General features: G+C 42.3%; 1 protein-coding gene across 2 annotated transcripts in view; it reads right to left on the bottom strand.

The window, feature by feature from the left end:
- The window catches only part of LOC125003616 (protein kinase C beta type-like), a 32,363-nt gene extending 28,072 nt beyond the window's left edge, over positions 1–4,291 (bottom strand). The window contains exons 1-2 of one of the 2 annotated variants that reach the window (XM_047577612.1): positions 3,756–4,291; positions 3,281–3,312 (exon numbers count right to left, since the gene is read on the bottom strand). In XM_047577612.1, coding sequence (XP_047433568.1) covers positions 3,281–3,312; positions 3,756–3,919 — 196 coding nt within the window. In that variant the 5' untranslated portion in view covers positions 3,920–4,291. The remainder of the gene's footprint in view (positions 1–3,280; positions 3,313–3,755) is intronic. The other variant, XM_047577611.1, reaches the window with a different exon arrangement.
- Positions 4,292–16,325: the final 12,034 nt, after the last annotated feature.

The following is a 16,325-nucleotide window of genomic DNA, read 5'->3' on the forward strand; positions in this document are numbered from 1 at the left end:
TATATATAACGCAAAACAAAAAAGAAACTCTGTGATCTGGAACTTTCTGGGGGGGGGGGGGGCAGAGAATCTTCCTCTTTTTACCGTCAGCGCACTCAGGTGTACAGAGATGTACAAAACAGACAACAATTAAAAAAAGGCTAAAGCCAGGAAACAAAGAATACACAACTCTCACTACCTGCTGAACAGGTATCCAAACACACCCATAGGAGATACCTTTGTCACATATACACACACACACAAAAACACACGTACACACACACACAAAAACAAAAACACACACACACACACACACGTAACACAAACTGGTGATTTTTTTTTCTCAAGCACACGGCTTCACACGTCAGAACAAGTCTATACCGAATGTCTGACATTCCTGACAACCAACAGGACAGTGTTGTTGATTTGTGTATGCCTGTGTGTGTGTGTGTGTGTGTGTGCACCTCCCAGTAACACAACGCTGCATCTACACCCTTCTTCTTCCTCTGCGACTCTTTCTCAAGCAGCGCTGTTTACACACTCTTCACCGTTTCTGACACATTTCTCTCATGTTACAAAAAACACACGACGACACAATCTAAATGCGTCCGCGCACAGACGATTCGAGTAGATAACAAAAAAAAAAGGTGACATCAAAGTTACATGACGACCGACTGCATCAAGACCGAACCTCCGATCTCAACTCGAGGCGTCAAACTACTGAGACGTGTGCTGTGAGAATCTTTACCGTCCCCGTCATGTCAGAGGGATCTGTAAAAAGAGAAGCAGTTTAAAATGTTGCTGCAACAAGTTGCTGTGTTCATTATGAATTAATCCGATTTAAATTCCAGACTTAAGGTAACAACACAAATAGATGCACAGCTACAACTAAAACCCCTCGTTCAGACGCTTCAGACGCTTTTCTTGCAGAACAACATCAAGCAGTGAACTGTCTCTCACGACTAAATTAAAACGAGTGGGCGGACTAGAGCCACCAAAAAAAAAACCGCGTGTGACCTGGTATTATTATTATTATTATTATTATTATTAGAATCACTAAAGTGACCTTGTGGTGAAGGTTTGTCTCAACATTAAACAGTAGGTGTGTGCAAACCAACCAGTATTTGTATTTGATGAGGGTTAAAAAAAAAAAAAAAAAAAGTATTTTTACTCGAATAAAAATCCAAAATAGGTGTAAAAAATCGTTTTTTCTGGAGTTACACTTCTAATTTAGGACGTGCATGTGGAAAAGTCACTATACTAATTATGAATGCACATGCAATATTGGTTGATGTTTTGCTTTTAATGCAGCCAATTTAGGTTATTTTTGATGTGTTTGTCTTGTTCTCAAACACAAATAATTTTAGAACGTTTGTTCGAAATAAGTATTTGTAAAAAAAAAAAAAAAAAAAAAAAAAAAATGTTATTTGTGCCTGTCTACTGTATTCGGGTTCGGCTCCACCCCTGAAAACAACCTTTTTTTTATCCGCAAAACTGAAATTTTGAAAAAAAAAAAATTTAATTTACATAATTCCTATATGTAGTTTCAACGTGAGCTCTGAACGCCACCAGCAACGTTTTGACTTCACAAAATCAAATTCGTCTTTGAAAAATCTTCACGCGTTCTCTCCTCCTCTCTCCTCGACCACACGGCTCCGTTTTGAACTTCTTCCGACCCCGAGAGGAGCGGCTCATTTACAGCATCACATGCAATATCCAGTTTCCGCTGCTACACCTACTCGCTCAAATTGAGTCAAATTAAGAGGAAAAATAATAAAACGCTGTCGGGGTTTCTCAAAAATGACAAGGTGCGGTAAAAGTGCACGAGCGTCGTTTTGGTGAATCTGAGACATTATATTTTACAGTATAGACTGAATTTATCTTAAAAACAACCTATTATTAATAACCTTTTTAGGGCGGCAACTAACAATTTTATTAAAGACTATGCTTTTGATACATGATGGAAAAAAATAGAAACTTTTCTACTTTGAGTTTTTATATTTTTTATTTTGAAAAATTTCTTCCAGTTTGTTTTGAATCAATTACTAAACAAACTCAGTTGAGTCTAATTTATTTCTGCTCAAGTAAAGTTCACAGAAACCCTGACTAAGACCTTTCTTTCTTTCTCTTAAACTCAGCGTTTGCCTGAATGCCTGCACTTCGACCTCACTGGGTCCTTTGTTTGATGGATTGATTAACTTCTTTTCATATCTTCAAACTTTGGCCACTGACCCTCATCAGAAAACTGGCCCTGTGCAGTTTGCAGGAGTGCATAAGAGAATGTCCGCGTACTTAAGTAGCCGCCTGTTTTCAATTAACTGATAGAAACTCACTGCGAAACCTGATCTTAAAACAGATTTACCTGTACGAGGCTCTGACTGCTCTGTGCACCACACACACACCACACAACAGCTGTCTACAGTCCAGGAGTCTGTGCACACTCACTGACGCACGCAGAGTGTTAATTTTTTCTACCCCAATGCATTTCCTGTATCACCACCAGGCTCCTGAGGTGACGAGACCTTGGCTTTTCTATGCTAACGAGACAACCGGCAAAGAAAAGCTAATGTGGAAACTTTGGTTGTGTTTTTTTTTTCTGAACCCCGCTCAGCCGGTCACCTGACTGGAGCCAGATGAGTTCAGGTGGGTGTCTGAGATGATTCGGAGAGGGGGGGGGGGGAGAAGAGGAAGTGATACAGGGAGCAGAAAAACAACATTTGCTGCATTACAGTAGCATGCATGTGACTGAAGGGTGTCACTATGTTGTCGCATGTCTGTTTCTGAAACCGTTCTGTGCAGAGGTCCGTGTCTAGACACCCACCCTCCACCCCGCACGACTGGCCGCCCACCCGCAGACACACACCACCGCCCACCCACGCAGACACCCACCATTTTACATCTGATGTCGGGCTCGACGTTGCAGCAGAAAACAGCTCAAGGAATCCAACTTCCTGGTCTGCCTGCCTCCCATTGTGTGCTCGGCCAAAACCAGACATCTCAGCTTTCACCGCTCCGAAGACTCTTCTACTCTTACATCTCACACTGTCCCTTCTGCGGGAGCGTTCTCACTCTCATTTGTCACAGCCGAGGGGCACCTGCCTTGAGTTTGACACCTGCCTGCCAGCACAAACATCGCCGCCGTCATCGCAGGAGCCAACAGGTCACTCTGACAGTGTGCGGACCTGTGGCCCTGAACGCAACAAACACACAGCGAGCACTTCGCTGAGGCAGTGAACATCCCTCCACACACCCACAACCATATGCAACAGGGGGGGATTTGTGAATGAGCAACTGCTCTTACCTTGGCACTGGAATCCCTGCTTCCCAAAGCCCCTGTGGACACAAGAGACGGATGTCAATTTATTTATTATTGCAGTGTGCACTGGCAGTGACGCGCACACCATCACACATGAACACACACATCTGCAACAACAGCGGGGCCCTGTGTCTTCAGCTGCATTCCTCCACCAGACCTCCAGTTTTCAAATATGGGTGTCGGGGTGGATGCGGTAAACGGAGCGGCAGACACTGCTCTGCGGCTGCCGAGGACGAACCCCCCCGCCCCCCGCCCCCCTGACAGGCCCGCGATGCTGTCGCATTGTCGGGGACTGGACGGGGATGGCGCACCGCGGCGTTTTCGACGCCAATGACAATGAATGAAAGACTGCGGTGTGGAGGGAGGCCGACTCGAGCCGCAGCAGCAGCAGCAGCAGCAAGTGAATCACCTGTGTCCTTTTTTCCCCCCCTCGCGCATTCACGCACGCGCGCACACTCACCAGATGAAGTCCGTGCAGTGGCTGCAGAAGGTTGGCTGCTTGAAGAAGCGCGCGATGAACTTGTGGTTCTTCACCTCGTGCACGTTCTTCTGGCGCAGGGCCCCCTGACGGGCGAAGCCGCGCGCGCTCTCCGGCACCTCTCCGTCGCTGTTGGGGTCAGCCATCTTAACGAGGAAGCGGCGGCGGTCCGAGAGGAACGAGGGGTGAGGGGAGGGAGCGACGCGAGAGAAGGAGAGACGACGGAGGCGGCGGGGGAGAACGAGTCGCGGTGCAGATGCCTCCTCCTCCTCCTCCTTCTCCACCTCCTCTCCGCCCCGCTGGCCGCCTCGGCGTCGCTCGTTCCGCCGGTGTCTTTGCTGCTGCGGGTCCGGCTCGCGCTAACGCTGCTGTAGCTGCTGCTTCTTCCGGCGGGTCCCCGTGCACATCAATGTGTTGCTGCTTACAACTCTCTCTCTCTCGCTCTCTCTCTCGCTCTCTCTCTCTCTCTCAACCAGTCGCTGATTGTCAAAACTAACGAAACGTGTGCGCGCGCGGATATATTCAGGAGTGTCACACCTATATTCCTGCACACTTCAACTGCTGGAGCGTGACCATAGAGGCACAAACACGCACCCAGAACAGCTACAACTAAACAGAGCGAGTTCAGATGCTTCAGATGATTGTCTTCCGGTTTAATAGACACCTTTATGGACTGAATTGCCTCTCATGGTTGAAACTAATGAGTGGGTGGACTAGGGCCAGCAAAAAAAAAATAAACCTAAAAATATATACACCTGCTTTTACTTTGACTCATTCAGATTTGTTATTTTATTGGCATCACTTTGAATGTCTGTCTCGGATTGAAGAACTGGTTTGTGCCAGATTCAAAGCACAATACTGGAACAAATATGCCTATTGAAGGTATATGTTGGCGCGTCTGCGTGTGAGCTGTAGTTGTTCCTCTTCAGCTCTTTCCTGATGACATGACCGCTGGGCCGGATTACTAACCACATGAAGTTAACAAGCCCAACCTCTGTTTCCTCTGCGTCCTATTCAGTCTATAGAAATCTGAAGATGTGTTCCACCAAAGCACAGGTGAAACTATGAAGGGTCCTCTGTTGCGTACCAGCTGTACAACTACTATAGTGATCGAAGAAGGATACTCATGTGGGCAGCATGCGTAAAATGTTGCATTGTGTAATAAATTAATATCATTATTACCAGAAACAGGAAGAAACTGACACCACCTGCAGTCAAATTCCAAAGAAGTGGAAGCTAAATTTATCTTTTGATTATTTTTATGACTCACATCATGAATAATTGTCAAATCATTTTCTAGCAATAGGCTTATTTATTAATTAATTGACTAACTGCTTCAGCTTTGCACATCCACCAGCTCAGACTGCGGATGAGTTTTTGAGGTTAAACAAACCAAACGTAAAGTGTTAATAAGGGAAATTTAGAGGCGCTCGCTCCATCAGACAGAGCCAGTCTGGCTGTTTCCCTGTCTCCTGTCTCTGTGCTAACTACAGCTGTCGGTCGTATAGCTTCAAATGAAGTGTATGCTACGCATTGGAAACAACTTTTTAATGCAAAATAGAGAAAACAGCATGCAAACTCTCGCACAGGGGCAGGTGTGTGCAGTGACTCATACGGCGAGTTAATCTGACGGTGCTCACTCACAAGGCGGCATCAGGACCACAAACATCTGCAAGTCAATCAGTTCTGGTAAATTTATTGCAGTTCTATTTTAGTAGTTCTGTTGGGGAATTTGCACCACTTCCTCACCCGTTTCTTTGTCTTGTGAAATACTGGACACATCCAGCCCTCAATAGCCGAATGAAACCAAACTGAAACCATCTGAGAAGGGAACAACAGCTCACAACTCATATGCATAGGCACAATGAAAACGACGATGAGTGGCCATGACTCATGAAAAAGATAACAACACCTGCTGTTATATTAGTTTTGTGTTTGCTGCATATTCCTAAAGGGCTACTGCAGTGTGTATTGTGTTCACATAATCTGTACACGCATGTGAGAAAAGAAGGTTGCAGGACTAAGAACTGTTTTAGGAACAGGAAAGTTCACATTCATGACATGACAGGCAACTGATCACAGGGAGTTAGAAAGGTGTCTTTCCATGTCCCATTATAATTACAATGTTTGCTCACATTGCTAACAAACTCTCTGTGACGTGACTAGGATTCATAAGAAAGGCCCTGAAGATCAGGGTGGTGGCTTCAGTTGCTGCCATCTTCGCCGTGCCAGACCAATCATAAATTAGCCACAGGGGAGCTGTGGCAGGTGACAACAAGACAGACTGCTAGCAAGCGTTGGGAACTTTTACTCAAAATGATGCAAAACATTAAGCTTGATTTAACTTCCACGTCTTCTGTCCTGGAGAATGTACCTTCATATAGCTAAATTTGAAGAGAAACGCCAAGTAACTGCTGACCAGAACCAAATGTTATGTGTTTTCTGGGTGGAAGCAAATCTCTGGAAGCTGTGTAATATGAGATTGTAAAGATGAAGTGAACCTAAGTTATATAACTTATATAACTTCATGTAGAGGATAGAAGACTGACAATTTAATCATCCATGTCATCTGGCTGCTGTGGGGTTGAATTTCTTTACAGCGAAATGTCTCTGATTGGTTGTAGGACTATCCAACAGGGGTATGCATTGACGTCGCTGCCGCCTGAGGCCACGCCCCCCTGAGTCTCAAAAACATGGTGAAGTGTATCAGTAAATACAGCGAGACAGGGAATACGAACTAGTATGGATTTTTAAAAGTGGATTAGCCTCGGTTTCAGGTACTTTAAGCTAGTTTTAGGTCAGTGATGATAAATGTAGCTAAATAAAAGATGCTAACGCTAAGAGTTTTACTGAGAACTAACGTTAGCCATATAATACTGCAGCGTCTGACCAGATGACCAGATATTTACTGTCGGCCGTAAATACGCCAAAACAACAACATCCAGAAACTTATCTGACAGCCCTCCGCACAACAGCTCTTCGCTTTTGTTTTATTAATTTAACAGTTTAGACGCTATTAAAGCCTGTGATTCAAGCTAATGCTGCTAATCTCCATGCTCAACTGTCACTTTTTGCCACTCAGTGGCTGTAACCATGGAGACTTCACTGCCTGTGACATCACGTACATACCCTCTATAATCTTCAGAAGTATTTTTACTTTCCATATGTTGAAACATGCCCCATCATGGAATCCATATAATGAGCCTCATTGAGTTCACGTCTGTTACTGCTGTAGCTGTGGTCTTAATAATCTTAACAATCATTTGTGGTTAAGGTTGTCTAGCGGTTGCAAATTATACAAAGCAGCAGTATTTCTTTGGAACAGGTATTGTCACGTGATCATTTTGGTATTTGCCATTAATCTCATCTGTAACATCCTACACAATCCCTGTTTCATATTAATTTCTGTGAAACAATAATAGAGATTCAGCTCACCAGTGTCTTAAAAGATCCCTGGATTTGTTTTAAATATGGGGTGGCCGGGTGTCCCCTTTGAATTCATTTAGATGAAAGACTGTGCCTTTAATATCTGGAAGGATCACGGTATGTGTGGGAGGTTATGTGTGAATGACGGAAACCGCTGCCTCTCTCAAGTATTTGAACCTGTGATGTTACAGGTTTCATGTGACAGAGGGGATCTGTCCCCTGCCCACAACTGCAAGTCGCCTCAGCAGCAACAATGCACCGAATGAAAATCTAAACTGATGATACACAGATGTTTGTGTAAAAAAGAAAAAAAAAGAAAAGAAAAACGTAAAGTGTATTAAGTGTTTGAGTCGGTCTTGTGTGTCTTGGTCTTGTTGGTCTTGTGTCTTCACTTTGTTGTATGTGGTCTTCACAGATGTAAAAGGGGAGTTTTTCCTTCCAACTGTGACCAAGTGTTTCCTCAGTGGTGGTTTAAGGTGATAAACACAGCCCCCACTGTGTCCTGAGACGACTGACATTATGATTTTGCCTTATATAAGCGCAGTTGAAGCCAAATTCCAAACACCTTCCATTTATGTACAGAACTTGAAATGCATGACCTTTTCACAATCTTTTACAAACATTTGTTGGATAATTTTAAAGATACCTTTAAAATGCTTCATCATTTACAGGATGCACATGCCCTTATACTGTTGATATTGTCAGGTAGCAGGATGTTGTTAGACGGGGCGTTAGATGGGTTGAGGGGAGAGGCCTTAGATCAGGTTTGTTCCAGTTCATTCCACAGATACTTTAACAGTTTGGGATCTAGTGAATTGGAGTTCTTGTCAACGTATTTGCGTGAGGCTGCATCCTACCGGGGTTGGCTGCTGCTGTATATTATTTTTCCAGCCTTTATGCGCATATGAACTTAAGCGACATCCCATTCTTAATCCATAGGGTTTAAAATGAGGTTCGGCCCACCCTTTGCAGCTATAACAGCTCGAACTCTTCTTGGAAGGCGTGTTTTTATGGGAATATTTGACCAATCTTCCAGAAGCGCATTTGTGAGGTCAGACACTGATGTTGGACAAGAAGGCCTCACTCACAGTCTTCGCTCTAATTCATCCCAAAGGTTTTCTACTGGGTTGAGGTCAGCTTCTTCCACATCAACTTCTGTGTGCTCCAGTGCACATTCATGTTGAAACAGGAAGGGGTCATCCCCAGACTGTTCCCACAAGGTTGGGAGCGTGGAATTATCCAGAGTCTCTTGGTATGCTGAAACATTCAGTTACTTTTACCAGAACTAAGGGGCTAAGACCATCTCTTGATAAACAACCCCACACCATAATCCCACCTCCACCAAACTTCACACTGGCACAATGCAGTGAGACAAGTACCGTTCCCCTGGTCACCACCAGATTGGTCGATCAGTGGAGTGATCACCAGTCACTCCAGAGAACGTCTCCACTGCTCTAGAGTCCAGTGCATCCGACGCCTTTCATTGCATTTGGTGACATTTGGTTTGGATGCAGCTGCTCAGTCATGTAAACCCATTCCATGAAGCTCTCTACGTACTGTTGTTGAACTAAGTTTGGAGGTCTGTAACGACTGATTATGCAGAAAGTTCGTGACTGAGTTGCTGTCGTTCCCAACTTTCCACTTTGTTATAAAACCATTGACAGTTCACTGGAATATATTTATTATTTATTAGCGAGGAAATTTCATGACTGGACTTGTTACACAGGTGGCATCCTATCACAGTACGGCACTGTGCTTCACTGAGCTCCTGAGAGTGGCCCATTCTTTTCCAAATGTTTGTAGAAACAATCGGCCAAGATGATTGATTTTAGACACCTGTGTCGATGGAAGTGATTCAAACACCTGAATACTTTTGGCAATGTGGTCTATTAAGGATGCATCTAAGTTACAATCTTGTTTATCTTCTCAAAACAATTTGAAAGTGAAAATATCTAACTACTAACAATGAACTCTACAAGAACAAACTTGTTAAACATGTGCTCTCTCTATAGACCTAAAGGGTGTTTCTGTAACACCTTGAGGTAAATTTGCAACTTTCGTTCTTGGGTAAATTAAACCGTCTTGACAAGTTGAGTGACCTATTTTTGTTGAGATACAAGTAATTATAATAAGTGTGCAATGCAAACGTACAGTAAAAGAGGGAACATCTGTGCAGACCTGTCCAGTTTGTTGCTCTGGACTTGATCCAAATTTCAGTCACTCCCTCCTCTTCTCTGAAAGAACTCATCATTGTTGCCAACACAGAGGTGACAGTGAAGTCAGTAGTTCAGCAGTGAACATGAACTGTGGATAGGGGGCAAATGGAAGATGAAAAAAATATATATATATTGGGAGATGCTTGGAGCTTTGCCATCAGATTAAATGATTCTGTGGAAAGTGGTTGCAGTTAGTTTAAAACAACAAACCTAAGTACCTCCACTGCAAACTTCACAGAAATGTTCTCAGTAATTAACATAGAGAGTTGACAGACAGCACCTATAGAAGCTAGTTAGTTAAAACGTAGTTTTTGGATTTCATGCGACATGTCATAGATGAAAAAAGCAGTTAACGTATATAGTTATATGTTGACACTGCTTTATATATTTCTATATGTAAGTATAGAGGAGTAAAATTTCTTATGTATTTCTATGTGCTGCTTGTAAAAGTACCAACGTCACAGTGAGAAACTACAAAGTCACATGTAAAAGTACCTAACTCAGTGTAAATGCATCATCTTTTAAATTTAAAGCCACTTAAAACAGTCATTTCATTATCCGTTCATCTTCAAGTTATTGATTTAGACTGATAATTCTCTCTGTTTGGTTTATGAAATGTAAATAATGTAACAGCCTTTTCTTACAGTCGAGCAGACTTCTTAAAATTGTCCTGAAACCTGAAAACACTCACAGCTAATTATCACTCATCGCTTGACGGCAAACCATCGGTACAATTACAAATGATTATTAAAATATTAATATTTAACTTTCCAGGCGCCGTTGCTGCCGTTGCTGCAGGTGGAGCCAGCTCTAAGTAAATCAGAGAGACGTGAGAAGGCTGAACTCCTAACGAGCCGGGTGTGACCTGTGAATACAAACCTTGTCCAGCTGCTCTCATTGTAATCAGCATTTAGATTTAGAGAAGCACTGGAACAAGCAACACTTTCAGTCAGGCAGGAATGAGATTCAAATGAAAGGGGAAGTGGTGGAAGAAAAGTGAAAAACTGCTGCATTTATTTATATTCACTTTGAGTGCTTTTGTCTGTTTCTCTCCTTTTCTTTTGGTGAAATGCTGCATACTTTTACCTCAACAAGTCTTACAACGGTTATTTATCTTTAGTAAGAAATCATGTATTTTGTCATTTATTAGTGGAAATGATCGGCTGGAATAAAAATCAACATAAGGAAAACACAAATACAAGCTATTAAGTAGCATAAAATGGAAATACTGTACTTGGGTAACATGTACTATGTTAATACCACATACCACTCACAGGTGCAGCTTGTCTCCAGGCCCAGGCCCCCAAGGCCCACAAACTAATCCCCTTAAAGACAGTATATACATGACTCTTTTAAATGTCAGGTGTGACAATGGCCTCCAATTCTTCTCTAAGAAGAGAAAATAATAAGAGGAAACAAGACAGCTGCGAGTTAAGTAGGTAATGATGATTAATATTAATACTAAACGGCTAATGACTGACATTCACAGGTCACAATTTTATAAAAATAGGACTGGTTATAAATATCCGTGGCCAAGATGAATGTGCGAGTTAATTAGACAGCAGTAAAATATTTAATTAGTTCGTTAAGTAAAGGTATTTTTAAATTAAAAAAAAAAAAAAAAAAAAGAAAGTTATTTTGCGTTGGTTTCTTCTCGTCAAAAGCTGTGATCTGGCGCCCTCTTGTGGTTCAATTAATTCAGGTCTGCGGCTTGTGTAACTGCGCGTTAAGCCCCGCCCACTACATCGCAGCCTATTGGCCAGCGCTTTAAAAAAGAGACACATGATTGGTCAGGCGTCAGGCAACCCGGAACACACTCACAGCATTATTATTGTGTAATAAGTCCTAACCTTACCTCAAGCCTGCTGCAGTAAGTATCAGTGGACACGTTCACAATGTCAATTAAATGTTTGAAGAAGGAAACACGAGTCACAGACTAACACTTTCATTCAAACTGTGCCCAGTTATGCCGACGTCTCCTGTTAAAACGCGGATCCCTATCACCAGTTTCGGTCATCTGGTCACAGAGGTGAAGGTAGGAGCATGATTTCATTACAGCATCTACCAGTCTGCATTATCTGTGTTCTCATAAACACGGGGAGAAAAAACATTGACATTTAATTAGGTTAAAAATGACCCGGTTTAAAAGACGTTATTTTTATTTATTATACTTATTATTTACCAAACAAAGGAATTAATATTACTAAACTGATATTTACATGAATTATGTGCAGTGTCATTGTGCTCTTCCACTGGTGGAACAGAAATGATTTGCTTTTGGCGTCATCATGTAAGAAGTGCAGGCCGTTTACCATTTACCAAAATACAGTTTTCACTTGACAGCTGTGCAAACATCGCAGAAAATAGACCAAACGTCATTTATTGTCTGATATTAATTAGACATACATCAATCTTGCTTAACGTTCTTGCCACCTTCTTGATATTGTGTTGGTCCCACTTTTGCTGCCAGAACAGCCCTGACCCCCTAGACCCCCTGAGACAGTGCTGTGGTGTTTAGAGGCCAAGTCTTAAACTCATCGTGTGGTACCGACCTATGACACACCAGGCCACCTCCGTCCATTGTTCCGTGGTCCATTTTTCTCGTGCCCGTTATTGGCACTTTCGTCTGTGGACAGGTGTCGGCACAGGCACCCTGACTGGTCTGCAGCTATGCAGCCCCACACACAACAAACTGTGATGCACTGTGTATTCTAACACATTTCTATCAGAACCAGCATTGCCTTCTACCGGAACACATGTCCACCAATGACGCTGTTACTGGTTCACCTGTCTGTCCCTTCCTTGGACCACTTTTGATCGATAATAACTGTAGACTGGGAACATCCCACAAGAGCCTGCAGTTCTGGAGATGCTCTGACGCAGTCGTCTAGCCATCACAATCAGGCCCTCGTCAGACTCACTCAGATCCTTACTCTTAAGCATTTATTGCTGCTTCTAACACGTCAAGTTTGAGCACAAAATGTTCACTTACTGCTTATTAAATCACGCCCACCGACAGGTGCCACGATGAGGAGATAATCAGTGTTATTCACTTCACCTATCACCGGTCATAATGTGTGGTCATTATGCTTGATCGGTATATTTTTGACCTGTTTACACAAATTGTATTATTAAATTTGCAGTGTCCCTTTTCTGCCACTTGAGGGCAGCAGAAACAAACTGTGTATCCACAGTTGGATATATTCTTAAAAATCCTTCATATACAGAAAGTGTGCACAAGTGGTAAACAGAAAGTAAATTCACACAGATGTGCTGCATTTTGTTGCGTCTTGTTCACCTCTTTCTGACGCCCCAAACTCGTTACTGCCCGCGGAGACAGAGGAGCAGAAAACATCCAACTGCATCTGCTCGTAGTGCCAACATAAAAGCTCTGTGAACCTGGCTCATCAGGTCTTCATTCTCCCTATTATATGAATCCTTAATGATTAAATCTAAACTGTAAACAAAGATGATGTAGTTAAATGTAATTGCGTGACATAGAAAAAATATTTAATTGAACTTACCCAGATAAGACTCACTGACTGTATGTTAAGATGATCATAACGTCCCTGACGTCGCCCGTAACACAAGGGTTTTAAAGCTCAGTGTGGTGCCTCCATCTGTCGCCATCTTGTCAGAGTGCCTGACTCCTACTGACTCCTGCGTAAGTTAAAAATCAGGGGGGGTGGATGAGGTGGATGAGTGGAGCTGAGGCAGTTGATTGAGTGTAACTGTGCCCGTCCCCACCTCAAACTGGCCCTACCCTAAAAGTTCAAACCTTGATATGATATAAAAAGATGAGTTGTACATTAGAAAGAAAAAAAAAAATTGAAATCAAATCATTTTATCATCACAATTTTCCAGTGACACTACACTAAGATCCTCCTCAGTGCATTTGAAATATAACTTTGTGTACATTATGCGTAAAACCAAAAACACTTATATATCTATTCAGATAACATGACCTTAATATAAGACGTATTGCCATAGTCTGACTTTTTAGTTATTAGGATTAGATGTCAGAGGGACGTTGAATTAAAACAGATCTCTGCTTCTTGCTTATTTTGCCACAAGTTAACGAGGGGCCACAGAATTCAGCTCAGGCAAGTTTTCAAATGGAGGAGGAACTGACATTAGTAACAGCTTTAACCTTGTGTCATAGCAACAATCTATAAAAAAACATCTATAGGGTTTTCTGCTGTGTTACCACTTTCACTTATGCTGTTGTTGTTGTTCCAGGGTCAGCCGAATCACCCAGTTTATCGTCTTTAATTGGACACACTTGTAATACTCACGTATAAATGAGTATTACGTGATAGATTCTTACAAAAACAAAGAAAAACAATAAACAGCTATTTCCGAATTGACTGTTTTCCAGGCAACTGAGTGGTTTCACATAACCGGATTTGATCGGGAATTAAGAAAAAAAGCACTTCCTTTGTTTTCTGCTAATAGTAGCCACATCTACCCTGTCAGCACTGTTCCTGCTCTCCCACTGGTACACGTAACGCAAGTCTAACATTCATAATGACAACTTATTTCCCTCTTCACAGAAATTTCTTGCGTTTCCCTTTTGTATACTCTAAACCAGAAATTCTAGATAAACGCTTCACTTCCTGGAATTCGGTGCAGTTGAACTTAAAGAGATTAGACTGATGTTCATTTCAGAGTGGTTACTGTCATGCACCATGCAGGGTCCTTTCAGAGTGTAAGCTTGGCTCATCACAGAGAGTAGAGTAGCCTTGAACCACATGTGAAACCATAACTCTGTTGATGTTACACTTTGGTTTTTGTTTGCATGAAACAAGGCAGGTGTAACTAAGTGAGGTTTAAAAGAGCCGGTCGGTTGATTTGTTAGCTTTCGAGAGAGCGTCTTTGTGCGAACTTAACGATGGTTAGCTTCGCACAAAGACGCTCAAAGACGCTCTTACCGCTCAGACATAAGAGTGGTGTCCGTTTTGACATTTGACTCTCTGTTGGAACAAACCCGGAACTGTTCCTTAAAATATGAAGCTACAGAAAGGTTGCAGTTAGCTTAGCATAAAGACGTCTCATTTTGGAGGCCAAAGTCCAAGCTAGCTCTTTAACTGTTTGCAGTCTTTATGCTAAGCTAGCCATCTCCTAGCTTTATATTTGCAGCACGAACGCAAGAGTGGTGTAGTCTTCTCATTTAACTGCACAAACAAACACATTTGTTAAAACGTGTTTATGTTCAGAGCACCACATAAATAACTGCATGCTGTGTGTGGTTGTACGTTAATGTTCTACGTGCCCTAATGTGTGTCCGTCACATAGCCTGGTTCTGTTATTTAACGCACTGTATTTGATGTTTCAGGTTGCATTTTGCAGTCCAGGAACAGCGATTGAAAACTAGCCTTGTGGCTCATTTATGAGTTATTGCACCTACAATTTATCATTTATTAATGTGCATTGTCCCGGACAAATAAACCAATAAAAATATATAATAAAATAAAAAATAAACAAAAGATCTAGAACACTCCTTGTTTTTTAGTGACACATCTGCGATGACTATGCCGTGCTCAGCATCACACTTTGTCAGCAATTTTAAAAATGGCTTTATTTTGCCACACGCCGTCCCAACGCATGGACAGAAACGGAAAGTTTTCACAATATTTAACAGCCCACAGCTAAGAGTCATGGTAGAACGGCTGCTGGCAGTTGAGTCTCTTCTGATGAATGATTCTGTTTTATTTTAGTCCAAATGGTGATCGGAATATGAGTCATGTCACAATGAACCAGTTTGTCACTCCTGAGATCACTTGTCATACTAGTCAGTGTTACCTGTCTCGGCATGCAGAAGCGTTTAACTTTGTGCTCACTGCATCGAAAATTGCCCAATTTCTTATTTTTTGGTAAATTTAGCTTGGAATCTTGTGAGTTTTCCTCCACCTACGAAAAAGTACAAAGCAGAAATCCTGTTTCCAGTTGATTAGACGAGGAGACTAAAGTTTAATTATGTCGGATAAACAAGGTGAGGGTTCCCATCAATTCATATGTTGGTTTCACATTCATTTTGACATAACTCACGATATCTGATATGTGTGCAGGGTTCACAGATCATGTTATTGTTGATACAATGGCTTGATTTTATTCACAGTATTTTACTGAATGTCTTTTATTTCAAGATGGGCTTACATGCAACAAAAGGTGCTTTATACTCTGTAAACTGGCTAAATGCAAAAAAAAAAAAAAAAAAAACTTTAAAGGTTAACTGCACTGCTTCCTCTGTTTCATGTTTCAGAGGCAGCTGTTTGGCATTGAGGCCCCGTCTGCTCTGGAACTTACTGGTTGGAGGAAACACTTCAACAGCTACACTGTGCAAGGCCGCCGAAATGTAGGCTACACTATGCATGCGCGTATGCACTACTTTGCCTTTACGTATCGTGGTATCGTGTCATCACCATCAGAAATATGCCCTTCCGTTGCAGTGTGTCTTGGCAACTTATGGGATCTTGCTAGTGACGGCAGGTGCTTACATGATGCACAGACGAAAGAAAACGGAAGCGGAGACGTCCACCTCCACGGCCTGAAATGTCGACCTCATTGCAGCGATGTTTGCACAGTAGAAAGCTGTCGTCTGAAAACTGTATTTTGTTGGCCGATAATAAACGGATAGTAAATGGTAAATGATCTGCACCTGTTGTAATAGTGCTTTTTTTTTTTTTTTTTTTTTTGGGCTTTGTGGTTCATGTGGTGGCATCTGAGCTTGACATCCCGAGCAGCTTCAGGTTCAGTGTCTCGCTGTAAGAATCACAGTTGGTTACGGAGGAGTGTGTGTCCACCTGTTGCTCAAGAAACCGCCACCGCACTGCAATTTTATAATATGCAGTTCAATACTGTCTGCACTGTCTTGTCCAAATAGACTGTTAACTATTGTGACAGCCTGAGA

This window comes from Mugil cephalus, chromosome 2, assembly GCF_022458985.1.
Source record: "Mugil cephalus isolate CIBA_MC_2020 chromosome 2, CIBA_Mcephalus_1.1, whole genome shotgun sequence".
NCBI classification, from domain to species: Eukaryota; Metazoa; Chordata; class Actinopteri; order Mugiliformes; family Mugilidae; genus Mugil; species Mugil cephalus.